Source organism: Gordionus sp. m RMFG-2023, chromosome 2 (genome assembly GCF_954871325.1).
Source record: "Gordionus sp. m RMFG-2023 chromosome 2, tfGorSpeb1-WG-v2, whole genome shotgun sequence".
NCBI classification, from domain to species: Eukaryota; Metazoa; Nematomorpha; class Gordioida; order Chordodea; family Parachordodidae; genus Gordionus; species Gordionus sp. m RMFG-2023.
This window is the reverse complement of record NC_088776.1, coordinates 35,038,064-35,061,023: the sequence shown is the minus strand read 5'-3', so window position 1 is coordinate 35,061,023 and position 22,960 is coordinate 35,038,064. Positions and strand designations below refer to the sequence as shown.

The 22,960-nt window shown below is 27.5% G+C and overlaps 1 protein-coding gene across 1 annotated transcript; it reads left to right on the top strand.

Moving 5' to 3' along the window:
• Window positions 1-500: 500 nt before the first annotated feature.
• LOC135924287 (uncharacterized) lies at window positions 501-22,309 on the top strand. The gene is made up of 11 exons (XM_065459342.1): window positions 501-1,317; window positions 11,492-12,602; window positions 15,974-16,228; window positions 16,768-16,954; window positions 17,646-17,820; window positions 18,031-18,168; window positions 19,588-19,700; window positions 20,421-20,561; window positions 20,658-20,816; window positions 21,070-21,173; window positions 21,892-22,309. Exons 1-11 carry the CDS (start codon window positions 501-503, stop codon window positions 22,307-22,309), a joined length of 3,618 nt encoding a protein of 1,205 aa, XP_065315414.1.
• The last annotated feature ends 651 nt before the right edge of the window (window positions 22,310-22,960 follow it).

The window sequence follows — 22,960 nt, the reverse complement described above, 5'->3', positions numbered from 1 at the left end:
AATTTTAAAATTTACTTTAACCTTTCATTAATATTTTATAAAAAATATTATTTTTCTACAAAAACAGGTTAAAAGTAACCTTTTTAATTATATGGTGGATTTATTTTTCTATATTAAAAAATTTATAATATCAATGATAAATGCTGCCTATTTTAATATGAATATGGTTGATACAATATTATAACCAAGTGACTAAAAATATCCACTCCAAATGTTTATCATAATTTTTTAGGAAACTAAAAAAATGTTGTTTAATTTCGGATACAATATAAAATTCATTTAAAAGGTGCTATCATTCAATAGGTATCTTTTATTCATCAGTTTAGACAAACAATAAATTGAACAAATATTTTTAAAAATCCAAAATTGCTCAAACTAACATTAATTTATTTCATGCCACAGCAAAAAGGTTCTATTCCGAGGAGGTCATCCTTCCCAATCAAGGTAAAGATCCGATTTCGTTTATGCCTGATTATTCTTATGAAACGCCGAGATATAACATGACATGTCAGGGAGTTAGCTTAATTAACAATGGCCAAAACCATCATTCGACATCTAATCCCATCGAATATAACGATTATAGAAACAATTATAAAATCTTTTGCGAGGAAAATGAGATGCCCTTAGATTTGTCGATGAAAAGAGCCGACATTATCTTGGGTACTTACCCAAACTTGCCCCATTCCAATTCTACTATAACAACGCACTCTCTTTATTATCCTAAATATTCGGAAAAATTATCTTCTACAGGATTTAGGACACCCATAAACAATTATTTATTAGATTCGATCTTATCCCCTATCGATACCAATGATATTGTTCATCTTCCAAAAAGTTATCTTAATTCAAACTACTCTAATAAGGATGAAGAAATTATCCCCTCGGCTAACGAGGAGGACGTTCACAAGTTATTCATCCAAAGAAATCATGGCTCGGAAGAACTCGAAACCATTAAACCCCGACTGCGATACACTGATATCAAACTACCACTCCATCAAGGCCCTTTTATGGGTAAAAATGGGCCAGGGGGAGGTATGCTGCTACATTCTAACCAGGGCATTCCTTTACCACCTTCTCCTTATTATTATTACAGTGAAGAAGGTTCTCTTCTTTTATCCTCCCTTTTTTCCCCCCTTTCCGTTCCACCTCCATCGAATAAACCTGTGTCACCACCGGGAAATAAGAATCCGAATCAAGATCCTAATTATCAAAACTTTTCTTGCCATAAAGATCACGGGTCGAGAGAATCGATGTACACTAGGAAGGAAGATGTTACGGGCGATAATGACAAAAATCAATATTCCGAAATCTCGCAAAGTAGATAATATTTAAAGTTGTTATTAGTGGTTGATTTTTAAAAACCACCGATTAAGATTTAAGCCATAATAATATTATGTAGCCTGGAGATTTTTTTCTTTAATGGCTGAATGATTTGGACCTCTATTTGTCAAATCTCGAGGTTTACATAATATTATTTTGGCTAAAATCTAAATCGCGTGTTTTAAAATTGATCAACCGGCTTTTTAACAAAACTATTGTGAATACATTTTAGCGATTACATTACCGTGAATGTATTTACACAAAAAAATTGTCTATCAATTTAAATAAAAAAATATATTTTAATGTATCACAATTCGCAACCTAACTTTAGCCATCTTACCATTTAATCTAGGCACATCAGGCCTTTATATTATAACTTATACTTTAGTTTGGGATATGAAATTTCACTAGTGATGACTTTTTGTGGTAATTTCGCTGAAATGCATTTTCGGTTTAGCATTGAAAGTTTTGCGGTAGTTATTTGATATGATATTAATTATATATAAAATAATTCATTCTGCAATTATTTGAGGGTGTTTAGACTTTAAATGTTTTCGAGTTTGGTGGTTAGGAAAAAATTAAATTATTCTAATATTCTATATAATTTTGGTAATTGCAAGTTTATTTCCATGGTATTTTATAGTATAATGATCTTAATTTTTTTATTTAAGGTTAAATGAATTCCAAAAAATTGATAACTTCCTTCTACCACTTTTATCGTTATACAGTATTAACATTTATCTTAAAAAATTATGTGTATTTTAAGAAAATAAGTTTTTAAAAAAATATTTACTGTAATACCTTGAAAAATTAAAGAACTTTTATTAAATTATGAAAATGTCGAAGTTTACAAATTATAACAAAAAAAATAAATTTTAAAATAATTATAAATAATATAACATGAATTGGTCACCCTCAAGCTGTGTGTATTATTTTTTTTACAAAGGGAATACTTATTGTAATGCTTTTATATATAAATATCTCATATAACACATGCTTATTATAAAAAAAAAATAAATATTTATAAAATTATCTTAAAAAATATGATTGTCTTTTTTTATTTTACCAATAATATTTTTTTTACCTATGATAATTGAAAAATTAAAATATCCCCCTTTTCCAGGTGGTTACAAACTTTTATTCTATTACATTATATCTTTAATTATAATTATTTTCTGACTAACTGATAGTTAATAAAACATTACAGATGAAGTTGACTTCTCTTAAAAAAATGATTATTCATTAAATGTAAAATAGTATCATTCATGGATCAAATAATAAGACCCCGGATATCGGATTTATTTGACAACTCGCTTTATAACTTTAGATCCTGTCTCATTAAAAGACAAAATGCATAGGGGAATGAACCGAACTTGTGTTAAAAATTCATCTACTAGCTTATTGAAAAAACATATGATAGAAGTTGACATCTCAGCCTGCTAAATCAAGAAGATATCCAGGGCATACCCGGTATATCAAAGTTGGCACGTATTTTCCAAGAACTATTAATAAGGTTTCTTCTCTCTGCCTTTCAATTCTAAACTACCATATTTTTTAAAGGGAGAATGAATAAAAGAGTGCCCACTTGTTAAAAGTAATATTTATTAAGACCTTCAAAATAATATTGCAACTCTAGGCTGTTTAACAATATAAAATTAAAATATGCCATATAGTAAAATATATTTGAATATAAAAGTAGTGAGTGTTTAATGAACCGACTCTTCAAAAGACTCGAGGTGTATGTTTTTGAAAAATAAAATTCTATGATATTTTAAAATAAATTTAATTTACATTCTGAGAATTTTAAACAACTCTATTAGATTCTTGATAAGCAAATCATTTAAACTTAGAGTCATGCGATCATGAATAAAGAAATCAGGGTCTCTTATGAGGGTTAATAACTATATATTCTTTTCCGTTATCGAATCCTAGCGGGAAATTAGACAGAATTCAATTTTCTTTAAATAATAAACTTTATAAATCATAATTTTAAAGAATAAGATACTTTTTTATATATTGTGATCAATCATCTTTCCCAAATGGTGGAGGAGGGGCCCTATATTCAGTTTTTGAGTTTTATTCATATTTTGTTTGTTCTTAAATTTCTTTACTCTATTTGGCAAAAAATTTTAAATTAAAGTTATTTCAAATTGTATCCAGGATTTCTTTACCAAGTCAATATTTCAAAATTTTCATGATCCTGGGTTCGAATTCCAAGCAATCATATCAATTCTGGATGAAAGGAATTTCAATATTAGATGTAGAAGTTCTCAATTAGTGGAATCAATCTAACAACATATAATTTAAAAATGAGTGTATACATTACATAACCGTCATTTTTATTACCAATTAATATTATTATTTGATAAATCGTATTATAGTTTGTTGTTTAACAATTCATATTTAACAGTACAACTATTTGTAGAATCGATCAAGGTTTGGCAATAGCTTATAACCAGATTTATTGTCGTCTTTTCTCTAATTTAATGTTATATACCATGTGGTACAAAAAAAATACATATTTAAAAAACGTTGCTAAATGAAACAAATAGCTTAAACGATTTCAATAAAATTTTAAAAATTTATATTAAATATATTTTATTGAAAATTTCTTACAGACCTGTTGATTCTCTACCGATAATAATCAACATAAAAACATATTTTATTTCTGTACAAATTTCAGACGATTTATTTTGTAATTATTGTAACTAGAGAGGCGTAGCCAGGATTTTCTTAGGAGGGGGGATTTGAGGGTATTTTTATAAATATTATTGGATATTTTTAGGTCCATTCTTTGAGGACCTTTGGTCTGGTTACATTTTAAATAATATTTTAGTTTTCTTTAAAATTTATATTATAGTCATTCTCATTATTTCAAAATGATTAATTTATACTATTTTTTTTAAAAAAATTTGGTTTATATTGATAAATTGTATTTATTTTGGGAGAGGAGGGTGAGGTAGGGTGTCGGGAAATTATTTTAATATCTTAAAATGATATTTACGAAAACTGACAAATTTACGACGGAGGATTGTCCCCCTTGATTACGCCAATGACTGTAGGCCAAATCTAATATTGTATTGAGGGAAAACACTGGAATGCTGTCCTATGACGCTAAACTTGGTAATAAGAATTGGAATCTGCCAGTTTAAAATGGAGTTCCGATCAAAAATAAAAAGAAAAAAAATTCAATCAAAAAAGGAAAATTCTCATTCAAAAAAGGAAAATTGTTATCTATTAAATTTTTTGAAAATTATTATAATAATAATTATTGTCATTTTAATAATGATTTATCTTATCATAAATAGGATTTAATTTTTTTTTGAATGGGGGGAAAAATGAGATTTTTAATTTAAAAAACGCGTTCAACAAACGATTGTTTTATTTTCCAATTAATCATTTATTATTTTAAATTTTAAAAAATTCTAAATTTATTGAAAATATATTCATGTGTATGTGTAGAATACCTACTCTATAAATCTAAGACAATGTTGTAAGATATTTCTGATTAAGGGATACGCGTATTGCCTGATTAAGTAAAATTACCAGTAGCATATATATATATATATATCGTAGGAGTTTATAAAATTCAAGGTCAAGTGACCCCGATCACCAAATTTTAAAAATTTATTGTTTTTTAATTTCATAAAACTGATTTGTTTTAATCACATTTCAAAATGTAAATAGAATATCTACCTCATGAATTTCAGCTCCATGAATTTTTTGTGAATTTCTTTAATTTATATGAAAAAAATACAAATAATTCAAAAATCGAGCTAAAATTGTTTGAAATTATGAGGGGTGTACAACTATATATATATCTTACATACTAAAAAACAATTACGGCCATAGGCGTACGCAGCGAGGGGGGCAGGGGGACAACCCCCCCCCCCCCCCCCCCAGCCAAAAAATGCAGATGCCGGATTATATTTTTCAAAAATATTATTGTTAATATTTATTCCTATCTCATATATATATATTTAATTACATTTATTTATCACATTCATCTACTAAGTTATTTTATCAATCAATTTCGATTTCAAGTTTTCCTTGGCGTAATTTACCTATTATTTTCAAATTTTAGTGGCATAATATTTATCTAAATTTCTAGACAAATAATAATTATCTCTGAAACTCCTTGTCCAACAGGGAGAAAGAAATTGCAAGCTTGTCCAACGAAATCGAGTCTCCACCACAGTAACAGCTATTATGGAGTTAGAAGAGCCGATTATGAATGTTATTATGAAAGAAATATTTCCTCAGAAGCAAGAAAATTATTGGATTCAATACTTATTCCAAATTTTTTTTTCATTAGAATGTATTATTTAATTATACAACTATTTTATGTAATACTTTTCAAAAACATAACATTGACTTGATTAAGAAGATGAGAATAGCGGAGAGCATTTTATTAGAACTCAAGGAAATAGAGCTAATGTTGTTGAAGAATTTCATATTTTATATGTTATTGTTGAGTCAAAAGCAGAGCTATACGTGTTTAATATTTGTCCCCCTCGACTTGCAGAGCAAGCTCATCGTTAAAACATTAATATAGGATCAGTAGAAGAGTATTATAAAACAAATGTCCCCTCTCCCAATCTTTTTCATATGGTGATAGAAAAAATATATAAATATTTGTTAGATTTTTATCTTGAAGATGTTAAAATATCTTATGATGCCTTATTAGCTGAATAACTATGATTTAAAGATTAACTATTGTTGATACAGTCCCAAAAAATGCTATGGATGCTTTTTATTTCAAACACATTTTAGATTATACTCCCAATTATTAAAATGGTTATATATATATTAGCAGCTCTTTAGTAAACTAATGAGAGAACATTCACTTTTTAATAAGAATAACAGAGCCTTGTAGAGGTACCATTTGCAGGACACGGCCCAGATTTTTTTTAAAAATTTTTTCCGGCCCGGGTTTTTTTTAAAAAAATTATATTTATTTTTGATTTTTATAGCTAATAATGGCGATTTCAAATATTTGGTTTTAAAATATACAGCTCGGCCCGGATATTTTTACTAAAAAAATTTTCAGGCCCAGCCCGGGTGTTTTTATAAAAAAAAATTACGGGCCCAGCCCGGGTATATTTAAAAAAATTAAAATACGGTCCGGCTCGGGGGCCGGGCCTGCAAGTCTGTGAAAAACATACCTATGAAATACAACATCTGAAAGTAGATTGAATGATTTGGATCTTTTGAATATTCATAGACATTTAACGCCAAGCAAGGATTGATAATTGAAAAATTAGCTCAAAACATACAAAATACAATTATTCCTAAGAAACTTTTTGTGTATTAATTTATATTTCCAACATTTAAATTTTTTATACTTTATATATTTTAAAAGCTCAAAAAATTCAAATTTCAATTTTGGGTCATTTAAGTGATTCATATCGTGGGTTATATTCATTTTATATTTAATAATTAACATTTATTTTATAGTTTTTCAATGCCGGTTTATATATATAATTTTTTTAATTCACATTAGTTTAAAATTGTGTATTAGAAAAGTTATTAATCCTAATAAATTTATGCTTATTATTTTTAATTAACAATATTATTTCTTAAAAACATTTATTATCCCCCCCCCCCCAGATCAAATTCCTGCGTACGCGCCTGATTCCGACAAAACCAGGCCTTTTGAGCCATAAAGGATGTAAAAGATTTGGTTGGCTTAGAAAAAAATATCTACATAAAATTAAATTCGTTACAAATATTTTGTAACCCATGTTCCGTTTTTCCAGAATCTTGGCCTCGAATTCGGGTTCAGAAATTAAAAATTGCTTGGTTGGGTATTTTGAGACCTCAGACCCAGAGACCGATTTATGGGCAACCCATTGAAACCAGGGTAATATGGACCTGGGCGGGCTTCAGACCTCTTTTGTTTTAGATTAAGTTCCTGTCATCAAAAGTTCCGCTAAATAGATTTAAAATTCCTGAACCCGAATTTGGGTTCAGAACCCTGCATTTTTCTTCTAAAATTTACAAAAAATAAACAATATATTATATATTTATATTAATTTTTATCACGAATTGATCGAGCTCAGTCATTTCGGGGAAAATTCTTAAAGGTTTCCTTAAGTGAACCTGCAGTAGGATCCTTATCGTTTAATGAGGTAGTGAATTACTGACTTTACGAGCAACATAAATATATCTATATATACCCTTCAGAGCTAGATATCTAAAAAAAAATCAAAATATGTATTTTTTATTTCTGCTATCTATGGTTAATTTTTGAAAAATTGAAGGAGCGGATTTTTATCGGTTATTGGTAACCATCACAATTCTAAAATATTAAATTTTGTTAGGAATATAAATTTCAATCAATCTCCATAATCAAAACATGATCCTTTTCGTATCTTCTAAATGTATTTAAAATTTAAAGAGTCTATATAGTGTTGTTAATTTTTTGCCATCTACCAGTATCGAATTACAAACCTCCCGTTTCAAAAGTACACTTTAAGTATGCACCGACTTGAATTATAATAAGTTAAAAATATTAATTATATATATATTAATTAATAGCTGATATTTTTAAAATTTTTCCGTTTATTACCATATTGAATTGAATTAATTAGCTGATATTTTTAAAATTTTGCCGTATATTACCATATTTTTGTGACATAATAATTTTGAAATTTTTTTCCCAAGCCAGGAGATAAAAAAAACCTAAGCACATAAAATCTGATTTTGAATGTATTTTTAAATTCATTATGATTATTTAAATATTTTATTCCAGTTCTCAACTACCAAAATTATTATGATCTTTGGTTGGGCTTGGGGAAATTTTTAAAATTATTATGGCCTTAGACCTTGCTTGGGAATTTTTTTAATATTAAATATTAGGCATGATTAGTAATATTTTAGCAAATAATATTGATATGAGTAACAAATAAAAGCTTTAAATATATATTATCAGCTTGGACGCTTGGGAATTTTTTTATTATTAACTATGGATCAAACATTGACCTAAAACAAATAAACCATGGCCCATATAATCTGAATTGTATTTTTAAATTCATAATGATTTTTTAAAATATTTTATTCCAGTTCTCAACTACCAAAATTATTATGATCTTTGGTTGGGGTTGGGAAATTTTTTCAAAATTATTATGGCCTTGGACCTGGCTTGGGAATTTTTTAATATTAAATATTAAGCATAGATGATCAGTAATATTTTAACAAATAATATTGATATGGGTATCAAGTAAAAGCTTTAAATATATTTTGACTAAAAACAGTTTGACCTGAAGGTGGGAGGGGGATATAAAGAATAAAATTGGATATTATTTTAAAATAAAAGGTAACAACTATCATAAAAGTAAGGATAAAATTCTTATTCCCCGTCATTTTTAACCGGCTCAGCAATGCTGACTAACGGTAGCTCTGGTACTCTTAGTTATTATATTTTTATTTAGCCCATCAAGAAAGACGGGTCATCATACTTTTCCCTTATTCGATGATGGATGAATCAGAAATTAAGAATATCTTATGAGATGTGATTCACAAATTTACCTCTTTTTTTTCCTAAATTTTAATATTTTCATAAAATATATTAATAAAGTATATTTATGACCATATACACACACTAACTAATTACCCCTCAACCCCGTCATTCTTGACGGGATTAGCTAGTATAATTATAATCTTCAAATCAAACTTGTTCCAAAGTGTTTATCTTGCATAGAAATTCATGATCATTAATTGACAAACAAAAGGGCTTAAATAATAATTTCGTCTCCTTACAAATAATTAATCAAATCAAGAAAAAATGAAGGTTGTCTGGAAAACGCAGGAAGGGAGAAAAGTGGACTCAATGTATAATTTCGGAATGGTTATACGCGTGTCAATATGTCTCCTATTATATCTACCCAATGTGTTTAGAGTGATTTTTTTTGTAATTTAAATGTAATACCTACCTATAAGATATCTATTTTGTTAGATGTATGTTTTTCTTATATTTATGTTCGCCATTTCAGCTCATATGCCTTGCCATAACCCGAACTGAGGCATGTTGTCAAAAAAATTAACCTCCCACTAATTTTAAATAGGGCCCACACTATATGAGATAAAAACAAATAGCCTTGTTTAAGCTATTTTATGGTACAATTATTAAATTTTATTGAAGAGAAATAAAAGATTTTTTTATCGCAAAAGAGTAAAATATTTGCCATCCGATACCGGTCTTTCCTGTATATATTATAATAATTTTATAAGTCGAGAGAGAAATTTTATAATAAGAATCTGGAAATAGCCAATGACCACTAATTATTAGCATATATGGAAAAGAAAAATTAACTCAATGAATTGTTATAATTTTTATGTCGTTATTGTATAAAATATAATCTACTCTATTATTGTTATACATGTTCATGATAAAACCATAGAAATAAAATACTCCAATTTTTACCAAATATTAAATATGTTTAGAAAAGGGATTTTAAAATATTAGATAGGGCAAATCTACATAGATTAATTAGAGGTATTTTTATCCAGTGCCTGTCAATATTTTTTTATCTAATAGAATCTATGTTCGATTACAGACGAATGAAAATCAAAATAGGACCTAACTTAGTTCAATAAGAATTTTGGACCGGTTCGGGTTTAGTCTAATAGATTTATGCAAGATCCTAATTGATCTAAATAAAAAAAAAATTGATATTTGAAATTAATATTCTCACCATTTAAAATTACGACTTAAATTTACCTAAAGTATCAAAGATTTTGTCATTTTTTTTAAAATTTTAGGAAATTTTTGTCCCTCTTTTTCATTTTAAAAGAATTTTTGTTTGTAATTATGTCAGAAGATGTATATTCGGAAATTCTATGTGTTTGTTGCAGGGTATGATTTGGAGAAATTCAGGTTCGGAAGGAATTTTAAAAAATTTAAATTATTAGTAGTTGCACCTGCTTTTTAATTGAAAGGTCTCATTTTGCCGGAATGAAATTCAATCACGTGTATAGTACTTACTTCGATTTTTTATGCAATTTACCATAATATTTTGGAACTTTAATTAATATAATATTTACATACTTGAATACAATTCCGGCAAAATCATAACTTAAAAATTTTTTAAAAAAGCGCTGATTTAGATTTAAAATTTCCTTTATATCATAGTTCAATAGTTTAATCACACTTAATTTCCCTTATTAACGGTTTTAAAAAGAATATTTTAGTTATATTTCATATACTTCGGGTCCGTGTTCCATCTCTTTCATTTCGATCTTTATTTTTTTTTCCATCCATATCTCATCATAAGCATATTATACATATACGTATATGGTTTTAAATTTAATTCATTATATTCATTTATTTGATTAAAGTTTTTAATTTGTTTATCATAAAATATTTTGAAAAGCAATAAGGACGGTGTTAAATTTATCGCGAAACTGCTAATTTTTTTCCCATAGCACAATAATTTATCATCTCATCTATAAATGAATCTCATCGTTACACACTCACTTTTCATTTTTATATTAAAAAAATAAGAATGGAAAATAAGAAAGAAAGAAGGAAGAGAGAAAGAAAGAAAAGAAAGGAAGAAAGTTAGTAATTTTATTAAAATAATATATGCATATTTCCTAACCTTTCCCTTGTCACATTTTTTTTTAAATTCTAAGTTAATAAACTGAATGACCTTATTTACTTGTTTACAAATGTTTATTTATATATTTTTTTTTTATAAAAGTTTAAAACTTTTACATTTTTACTAACAAATACATAATGTATAAAGAAAAAATAATATAATGGTTATCAAGATTTTTCAAAAATTATAAGAAATTTTCCCATGGAACACGTGATCTTTTTAATAACATTTTATATAGAAGTGTGAATTAATATTTAAAAAATAAAAAGAATTGATAATTAACATATCATTTTGGTAAACAAAGTCTCTTGAATTTTATAACAATTAATAATATTTTTACAAAAATCTTATTGAAAATAATTTTAATTTAATATCCATAAAATTTCCACCAAATTCATTATATATTGAACTTGATAAACCATATGGAAATATTTATATTATTCCCTAAATAAAATAAAATATTATTATATTGATTTTATACTTATAAAATCTATAATTTTACAACCTGCAACTCTTTATATTGGAATTCCTGATTAAAAAATTTTTCAATTTATTTAATATATTATAAGATGAAGGAAATGCGCTTTCTCACTCTCGATTAAAATATACCACTCATATAAATCATTTTACACCGTTTTCGCCAAATTTCCCATTCTCACCTCTTCCAATCGACCTTGAATCGATTCAATACGATGATAAAAGACTTGATTCTAACCACACTCAAAAACAATCACATCAACCAGATGCCGCTATTAAAAATGATTTGTCACCCCACAGCCCTTTTATAGCACCTTCCCCTTACCAAAGATACCTTTTATCCATGAAATTTAAATCAGAAGAAGAAAAGAAATGCTCGAATAATTCAATCGGTTCGACTTCGCAGAACCGGCGAGCTAGGAATTCTAGCAGCAATAACCTTTCTAATGTAACTTCTACGATCACTTCACGTTCTACTATGTCTACCTCGATGAACCCTAGAAACTTCAACTCTTATAAACAGAAAAATTTCAATTGTTTAAATGATCTAAACTACTCCGACAATAGAAATGAGGACACGGGGTTTAATCGATTATCGGATGATAAAATCCCTAATAATAGTATTATTTTAAATCGCTCAAATAATAATTTAAATATAGTTAATGTTAATAGAGCTGCTCATTACCCTTGTTTCCCATATCAAAAATCTTTCCACTATTTTTATCCCAATACGAACCCACCTTTTTACGTTTTAACGCCACCAAGCCCACCATCTTCATCTCCATCCCCTAGTCCCCCACTCTCGACATCTCTCCAAAAACTTTCGAATGACGAAAACATTCATCGTAGATTATTATCTCCCGATTCAACCTTTATCATCGGTATATCTAACGATCGCGCCATTACTAATAACTCAAATGACAAAAATGACTCGAATATGGGCAACAATGGTTTCACGTCCTCAAAGTATAGAATCATGTGCAAGAAAAAAGTTTCCAAAGGTTCAACTTCGCTGGGAGTCGTATTAGATCATACCGGTTCGGGCGATTATAGTGATCAGAAGAATGGTGATGGTATTAGCAATAAAGACATAAACGTTGGTGCCAAACAAAAATTTTATGAATGCGAAGGAAATTTAAAGAATTCCCAAAATTTTATGAACGAGAATGATGGTAAATCGACTAAGAGACATTATAGCGAAAGGTAAAAAAAGGAAGAGAATATATAATATTTGAGTTTACAATTATAAGTGTTAAAAAGCCCCATTTGTGTCGATTTTTTAAAACGACCCGATTAAGATTTTCGCTAAAATTTATCTAAGCTTCGGGATTTGGCAAATAGAGGGTCAAAAATCGACCCAAATAGAGCTTTTTAACAACACTACAAGTAAGCCTGAGTTTTAAAGTGGAGAAAGAAAGTATTATACTTATTTTATTTTTAATGAACAATTAAATTTTTTGCTCAAATTTTCTATCTATTTCATATATTACAAAAGATTTATAATATAAATAAACCTCTCAAAAAGCTTTCATAAATATTTCCAACTTCTAAATAATTGTAAAAATTTAATGATTTTTATAAAAACAAAAATTTAAATAAATAATATAATATAAATCAAATCCCCATATTAGCGAGAAAATGTGGGAAAAATTATTTATTTTTAAATTTTAATATTTACTTATAAGTTATTAACTTGTATTGAGTTGAGTTGACCATATTTAATAATCGTAAAATATGAAGTCTATCTTCTATTCTATACAAATGTTTTAAACTTCTTTTTATCATTAATATATTTTATCAAAAAATTTTCTATATTATAAAAAAAATAGCAGAGGTCAGAGCCTGTATGGGTCAAATTTTTTAGTCATACCCAGTCTACCCTGCAATCTAAAAAATTATTTTACTCTCGACTCTGCCCATAGTAAAAAAATATAGACCCGATTCTGCCAGATTTTTTTGCTTATAATTAAGGATGATTTGTAATTACCTATATTATAAAATATAGAAATATAGAAATTAGCAAGTGTTTGAAGCTTGAGCCCCTGTGCTTTAAAGTGTTGCCATTGGACACCACTAACTCTAAACTGTGATTTAAACAATTCCAGGGTATGATTTTTGGATATTATGCACAAAGGCACCCCAATCATGACACTGGCACTATCGCTAACAAAATAAATAAAAAAATTTAAGAGAACCCAGCGAATTTAAAAAGATCAAGTACTCTGCATCTTTTGATTCCAGTCATTCTAGAAATAGGTTCACCAGAAGAGGATCCCAAAATGCTGGTTTATTTGACAATGTTGTAGATTCATCTACCAGGATGGCGATTTTGGATTGTTAATTGATAAATTGTTTACAATTTTCATCTGTATTTTTTTGGAAATGTTTTCAATTATTAACAAAAGAATACTTAGAATGAAAAATATATCCCATATCTAAACCATTGGGAGGACATCCTTTGATCGTAAGATTTTGATAGTATTTTGGTCTATTTTTGGTTAAAATGGATGATATCATTATTTACATGAATTTATATGCAGGTAATTATTCGATTTATATATTTATTTAATATATCGATAATTCCAAGTAATTTTTTAATAATATTTAAGACATACTCTTAATTTATAGCTATTAAATTAGCCAATCAGAAAAATTGATGAATTTACCATCAAATGACTTTACCATTCTAGTTTGGCATATCAAACCATTGTGTTCCTGTAAATCTTATTATATTATCTTGATTTGTTTATCAATATGATTATTAAATAATATCTTGATTTGTTATCAATATGATTATGCAATCGCTTACAGTATTTCTTTTGTTTGATTTCATTGCTTTTTTCAGTAACTATATGCATCTGAATGAGTATGTTTCCAAATTTTTTTATGCAAACATTTTAGTTTACATGTTCTCTGTCTTGTAAATGGCTGATATCAACTTTATAATTGCACTATTCACTTGATATAAGTAGTACTTGTGGGGAAGCAGGGTTATAGAGAGTAAACGGCTATTCAAAACTGATATAATTATATTTCTCCATTTCTATTGGATGTTTTTAAGAACCAATCTAAATAAGATAGGGTTAGTTGGTGAATTAAAAATGTAAATAATATACTACCATATTGTTTATAAAATATTTTGTATATTTCATGATAAGAAATATTAATATGCTAAAATGCCATTATAAAACGTGCCCATACTTTTTTATAACTGCAGAGGCATGCTAAAAAAATTTTAAATCGCCCCCCCCCTCCTTCCCCCAGATTACATCCCTGAATGTATGTGAGGAGGATATGCAATTCGTTGGTTTAGTGTTAGTTTATATGTTAGCTTAAACTATAGGATCAACTTGGTCTTTAATCTTTTATCTTTCTACATTATGGAATGTGACAAAAACTTACTTTTATTGGAGCCCGTAAATTTTCAAAAAAAAATCGCTAGACTGCATATGACTCAAAACACTGAAAATAACTAAATTACCTTATATTGAGGATAGTTTTTTATATTATTAATTAATAAATAATTAAAATATTGAATAAATTATTGTTTTAAAATTATTCCAAATTTGGTCTAAAAATTATTTATTTTGGGTATTAGTAATTATACTTCATAAGGATCTGATCATGGAATTCTTTCAATATTTTGAACCTTCTTATTAGTCAAATAATTTTTTTTTAAATCTAATATTTATTAGATTTTTTGTTCCTCTCCATAGCTGGCATTGGAAACTTTATTAAAATTTTTTTAATTTACATAACAATATACATAATTATAATTTGAAAGTAAAAAGCAATAAAACGATCTAACTTTTTAACAAATTATAAATTAATATAACAGCGTGATCTGCATCGGGCCTAATTTTTCAAGCCCGGCCCGGCCCGAAATTTTTTTTAAAAAAGTTTTGCCGGCCCGGCCCGAACCCGAAATTTTTTTAAAATATTTTGCCGGCCTGGCCCGAACCCGAAATTTATTTTAAAAAATTTACCGGCCCGGCCAGGCCCGAATTTATTTAAATATAGAAATTAATTTTTATAATTACTTAAAATAAAAGACATATGTTATATAGCGTTTAGTTTCAATACATTAAATCAAAAATTTTTATTTTACATAAAAAATTCAATATAAAATTGATTTAGATATATTTAATAAAATTTCCAAGATCCGACCCGACCCGCGAAATTTTTTTAAAAATATTAGGCCCGGCCCGAACCCGATTATTTTAAATAGAAATAGGCCCGAAGCCCGATCGGGCCGGATACGGGCCAAACCTAACTTTGCAGATCTCTAAGATATACATTATTATTTTAGATACGATTTTGAAAAATTTCTTTTCTATGTCCAACAATTATTAAATAACTATTTACAAATCTTCCCCTAAGTTGGTTAGTAAAAAGGATTAGTTATTTATACAGCCCTGTTAAAGTCTTAAATTAGTTTTATATAATCTAAACTTTTATATTTTTCAAAAGCTTGTTGAGTTCACCCTTTTAAATTTTTTTTCCTCATTTATCCATCATTTTTATTCAACTTATCTGTCAATTTTTTTTTACAAAAATTGTTTAAAAAATTCCAGTAAAAGCCAAGATAGCCTTGACAAATCTACCACTTCATCACAATATCGCAGCAATAACAAATTCAGCGAAACTTCCGCCTCCTCTTCTGACTTACTAACGCGAAACCCGAATAAATTTCTCGACGATAATAAATCACGGGGCCAACAAAGAATCACCAGTGATATAATCAGGGAATATTTGATCAAAAAACATGATCAAACCATCATAATATTGCATGCCAAAGTAGCCCAGAAATCTTACGGTTCCGAAAAAAGGTTTGGATATAGTAGATCATCTTATATAACCTGAAAATTTATAGAAGGATGGGCTCTTTATTTCCTTTAATTTTTTAAATTTACCGGAGTTATTTAAATTATAAATTAATTTCATACCATCTCGGAGCAAATATGATTTTAAGTTTAGAAAATGAAATAAATGCTAAAAATTATCACTAGTTAATTAGTAATCATTAATTCCTTTCTTTTGTTATTTCATGGAATTATTAGAATTCTAAATGCAAAATTTCTAGAGCGTTGTTAATGTAAAGTCAAACCTTAGATACTAATCTCTGCTTTGATTTAATGTCCTATTAATGTATTATCTAGCACACCAGAGTCTCATAAAAAATAGAATATCCTTTAATTAAAACGGGGAGGATTTGTTGTTACTTCCCGAACGACCGAATCAATTAAAAAATCGTATAGAGAGAAAATAATTTTAAAATTATGGTTAAAAAATAAACTTAGTTGAAATAAGGGTTAATAAAATATTAAGTAATAATACATATTATCTAAAATAATGATATATTTATTAGATTCTTTTGCCCCCCACCCTGCGTGTATCTTTTTGGCAAAGGTTGGGACGACAAGCTCATGGGTCTTGAGTTTGATTTCAAACAACCCATCAAGTACAATCGTAAACTGGCCAAAAGACAGATTTGCGCTTTTATGGGCATAGCTAATTCGGACCAAGAAACCCAAATTCTTTATTTCGAAGGCAAGGTAACCGAAAATAAAAAATAATTAAGATGAACGATTAAACAATGTTTTCGTCCTCAATATTAGTGCTTAGGCTAATTCGGCTCATACTCGACGCTAGTGGATTTTATCATTTTAATCCTCAAGGTAGAAGCATTTTTCGGCTTAAGGTATAGTCCAAAGACCTAAACTCTTTTTGGTGTAACTTTGAGAGAATAATAGCTTTTTATAAAAATAAATTTTTTTGGGAATAAAGTAATCTTATAAATTAAGTGATTATTTAATAGACACCTGTTTAGCTCTTATTAAAGATCATAATGACTTCTTCTCTACTATTAGATTATTAATAATATTCCTTCCCTTTGTAGCATATAATTTTTTTTAAAAGTAAAATATCATTATGCAAGCAAAGAGGTTGCGGGCGACGCTGGATCTTCTTATTTACATGTGCTTAAAAGTAAATGGTGTTTTGGCCTTCTTAAATTTTTTTTACTCAAATATAAAATATCTTAGGCGTGCTCAAATTAAATTTAGCCATTTCTGAATACTCTTTCCTCTAGAGAAGTCTCTGTAATCCACCAACTGTAAAGATTCTAAAAAAAATAATCGGTTTGATGAAGGATATTCTTAACTCACTTACAAAAAAATACCATATTTTTTATTTATACAAATGTTTTTGCTAATTATAATTTTTTTTTATATGTGTTTATCAAAGCGTTACTGCGCGGCTAAGACGTTGTTTATATCGGATAGTGATAAGAGAAAACATTTTTACCTCAATCTCAAAATGTTCTATTCCGATCAAAAAGATCTCGGCGTTTTTCCTAGTCAAAAAATCAAAGTTATTTCCAAACCATCCAAAAAGAAACAATCCTTCAAATACAGCGATCGTGAGTGATAGATATTGATCACCTTGAAAATGACGATTTCTTATAAATCTGACTACACTCTTTAATTAAATAAAATGTTCAATAAAACTATAGAACTTTTCATTATAATTCAATTTGTACATTTTTTCTCACTTGAGTTAACTATAAACAATTAATTTATATCACATAAAGTTTGAAACATTAGCATAATTTTAATTATTCTTTTAATAGTTTGCATAGCCTCTGGCTCTCACATAGCTTTATTCAACAGACTCAGGTCCCAAACCGTTAGCACCCGCTATTTGCACGTTGAAAATGGAAATTTTCACGCTAGTTCAACTCACTGGGGTGCTTTCACCATTCATTTATGTAAACATTTTACTTTACATTTTTCATGTTTATTTCTGGAGCAAGCTCACTTTAAAAATTTTTTATCTTCTAGAAAGGACCTATAATAATTAGCCTAATGTTGTATATGTTGTTCAGCTTGCCAAAAACAGATAACGTACGTAGGACCGTCTCTACAGCTTAACGTAGTTAGGCATGGTCTAAGGGCGCCAAATCGAACATTTAAAAAAAAATATGAAAATGACATCATACCAATGACATATATAATACCTAGACTGACGATTCATTCATTAAAAGTGTACATCAATGCAAATCAGCTGTAGACGCCATCTTGGTTACACTAATCATTATTAAAATTTTAAACGAGAGCCTAATTTATTCCTATATTTGATGCAAACTTTATAAAAGAATTACCGGATCATCGAGATAATAAGGAAACAAGTTATCAATTTAATAGTAGTTTTTAACATGAGAATAATTACTATATGTGTTACCAAAATGGCGGGTCCAGCTGATTTGCTTTTAACGACGCTTAAAAATGCATCTTGATGAATGAATCGTCAGTCTAGGTATTATATATGTCATTGCATCATACATACTCTATGTCTAAATGGGCATCTTTTATTGTGTTTTTCAACAAATTTAAATTCTTAACTAAGGATGGCAAATATGAAAAATATATATAATAAATATTAAAATTACATAATATTTTATCTGCCAAAGTATGGTTGGTTATTTTATTTATTATTTAAGTGCTAGGTTTATATCTGCTCAGCCAAAATTAGTATTGGTTTTTTAAATATTTTTTTACAGTGGTTGATTTTTATTTTAGTTATATATTTTTTTGAAGGATTTTATATCTATAAGGAATGTCTTCTTTATTCTATTTTTTATTATAAATAGATTGTAAATTTATAAAAAAAAAAAAAAAAATTTTTTTATATCGATTTTTGAGCTAGATTATTCAGTCCTTAGAAATAAGACTCCGAAACCCACATCCTAAAAATCTCTTAGGATGAGGTCCACCAATAATTAATTAGGCCTTGGGAAATAAATGAGAGCTAGGATGAAGATTCCAACGAAGAATTTGTTTTCGTCAATAGAGATATCTTCCCATCTAATTTTTTGAGAATTTATTCTTCTTTTGGAACTCTTTTCCCTTTCGTATGTTTTTACCATTTATAATCATGATTCAAAATCTTTATAAAAATTATTAAATTTGAAATATATATCTATTTTTAAATTATCAATAAAATTAACCAAAGTAAAAATAAAATAAATAGATCAATGGTAATTTTAACGGATAAACTATGAAATATATAATTCTTGTATATTTTTAGTAATTTTATTATTTTGGCAAATAATATTTAAATTTTTTTAAAGATATTTCTAGTATAATTTAATTTGGTAATCAAAATTGAAAAAATATTTTTTGTAAAGTGGATGATGACGAATCCGAAAACGAAGAATTTTATGTGCAAGAAGGCTATATTCATTACGGGTCCACCATCAAATTGGTTTGCTCTATAACGGGCATGGCTCTGCCACGCTTAGTAAATAATATTATAAATTACAGATATGATCTAATAGTTTTCCCAAATGATTAATTTTCATGAAATTTTTTATTTCATTTTTTTCCACTGCAAGCACTCGTAGTATCTTTATCTTTTTTTGAAGATGGTCAGCCAACCCGAGTTATCGCTTTTATTGAAAACAATGAAATCTTTAAGAAGTTGATCACATCTCTTCAGTGGTTCTTTTTTTGACACCTGGAAGATTATTGAGATATAATGCGAATTTTTAAAATTGATTAACTGATTAGATAATTTATAAATTTTAGGCTAACAATAATAGTCATGACTATATATTGCCCTAATATTATTAAACTTAAAAAAAATACATGGTGTAAATCCTAACTTCTATTGATATAAATTAACTTTTTTTAAAAAAACATAGCTTTCATTACTCTTAATGAAATTATGTATTAGAATATGAATACCACGGGGATTTAGAATCTCTTTTAAATTATTTATAATGATGTTTAATTTTGGAAAAACTAATTTGACCTAAAATGTATTCCAGCTTAAAGGTTCACACAAAATTATCTGAAATTTACAGTGGGGGCACTTTATACATGCTGGAATACATTTCTGGTCAAATCAGATTTTTCGTTTAAAAGTCAGATTTCCAATTCCCATGGCTTTCATATTCTAATACGATATATATAATTATAATCTTTATTAATATATTTGATATATATTTACTTTATATAGATCATCAGGAAAGTAGACAAGCAAATAGTTTATACAAATGCAATGGACGCCGTTTCTCAGCTCCACAAATGTGCCTTCTACCTTAAAGACACTGATCGCATGTACCTATGCCTTAACCAAGAAAAAATTATTCAATATCAAGTATGAAATTGAAAGTTATATTATTAAATAAATAAACTTTGATCATTTTTTTTCCTATGAGTATACTATATATTATTGTATCAATAATTAAAATAGGCCGTTCCATGCAAGGAAGACCCCTTGAACAAGGAAACTATATCGGATGGGGCATCATGGACCATCATAAGCACTGACAGAAGTGAGTACACTTTTTGCGAGGCTCTGCCAAATATAACTGACCAAGTCACCCCTGTACCTATCGTCCAGAGCTTGGAAGTAAAAATCTATGTTAAATTATATAATTTCTATAATAAATCTTTGAATGTGTCTATTAAATGCAGTATTCCATATAATTATTATTTGAAAGTGATTTGGTTCATTTGTGGTGATTTTTCAAAGTTGGCCTTGACATTTCTTAATTTTGGTAATGGACTTAGATAGTTTTGTGGGAGTCCAGAAAAAATATTTCATTATTAATTTTATATAGATTTAATCAAACCCCATTTTAAATATAAATTTAATTAAATAGGTAAATGGAGCTGAAGATAACACATTAGCCGAATTGAAGGGTGAAAATTTCACTACCAAAATGACAGTATGGTTAGGTGATGTCGAAGCGGAGACTATTTTTAGGTTTGAAATTCAAATTTTTTTAAATATAAAAAAATGTTTATATAAACTTTTACATATAAATCCAATTCTGATGGAAAATATAATAGTTTACACATCTTATTTTCATATATGATGGACAATTAGGTAAAGCGTAGACCAAAGACCAATACAAAGGCCAACAATTTAATTTTAAACCTAACTTTCTATATCTGTCATTGACACTTGCTACTTAGACTAATGCATACCAAAGAGTTTTAGCGTTTGTTTATCATTATATAAAAAATGAAAAATATAAATATACTAACTAGTTATTTATAAATTATACAGGAGTTTTAGCAAATAAAATTATTTGAGTTGCAAAAAATTGTTATTATAACATATTTATATATTCTTATCAATTTTTACAAGTTAAATAATTTTATTAAACGAATTAAAAATATGGAAATATTTTCCATTAAATCTGCACAACATTATATTATAACCTATTACTTTTAAAAATATAAATAATTTTGAGCGTAATATGCAAACGCTTAAAAACTCAAATTTTGATTACAAAATTTTGAACGCTCGATTTTTGGCTTGCTATCTTTTAACATTATGCACTCAAACGCGTTGATATGACCTTATTATTTTCTTTAAAAATAAAAATTTTAAGTATTAAACATACCATATTTTACACTTATACTAAATTGATTGAATTATTCACATTTTTTTATAATATTAAAACACCAATATTAAGATGTTCTGAATGCCTCATGTTCGTAGTACCTGACCTTAATCGCTTCAAAGATTCTTTAGAAAGCTCGAGTCATTTGACCAACATCATTCCCTCCATATCATTATTTGATACCAAAAATAACTCCATTCCTTCCATATCATTATCTGATACCAAAAATAACTCCAATACTAACTCCAACAAAAACACAATTTTGAATAGTGATAAAAAGTTTGAAAATATGGCAAATATCGTTTCGCCTTCCATTGAGGTATATACTGTGCCAATCACTTTAACTCGAGAAGATGGGGTTATCTATCCCACAAAATTAAGGTTTACCGTTAAACCTCAATCATATATAAAGGAAACATTTTTTGAATTTGATGAAAACAACCCTTACAATAATAATAATAATAAACGTATAAAATGCGATAAACATTAAATAAAAATTAAAATAAGCTGGAAACGATACACGGTAGAATATGTAGCCCCTTGTGTAATAAATAAATTATTCGATGAAGATAGCTACTATTAAATGATTGTTATTTGCAACGATTAAGATTTTGCAAGTTATTTCGCCTTTGAATTATTTATATTTAAAAACAATTGCAATACAAGAACTCAATGAAAGTTGTTCATATGAGGATTTAGCCTAATCTAAGGAATGTATTGGTGTTGAAGTTAATCATATTTAAATTCTTCAATTATATACTAATGATCTCCTCTTATCACATAAATATCTTTATAGAGACAATAAAATAATTAAAACCAGCTAGAAAATTTTACATATTTTTTAAATGAAAAAAAATTAATTAATAATGCATTTAATTATAAACAAAAATCGGCAATATATTGTGAATTTTGCGCCATTATATTTTTTTCCCCACAGTTCCCGATTCCACAAAACAAAAATCACATAGTATTCTTCACAACAACATTATATTATATATAAAAACCATTATAATTAACAATCATTTTCGACATTTAATTATATATATATATAACATGTATAAATTTAATTTTTAAAAAAATATGTATTCATAATTATTTATATAAATAAAAACATCTAAATGTTTTATAAAAAAAATATTTT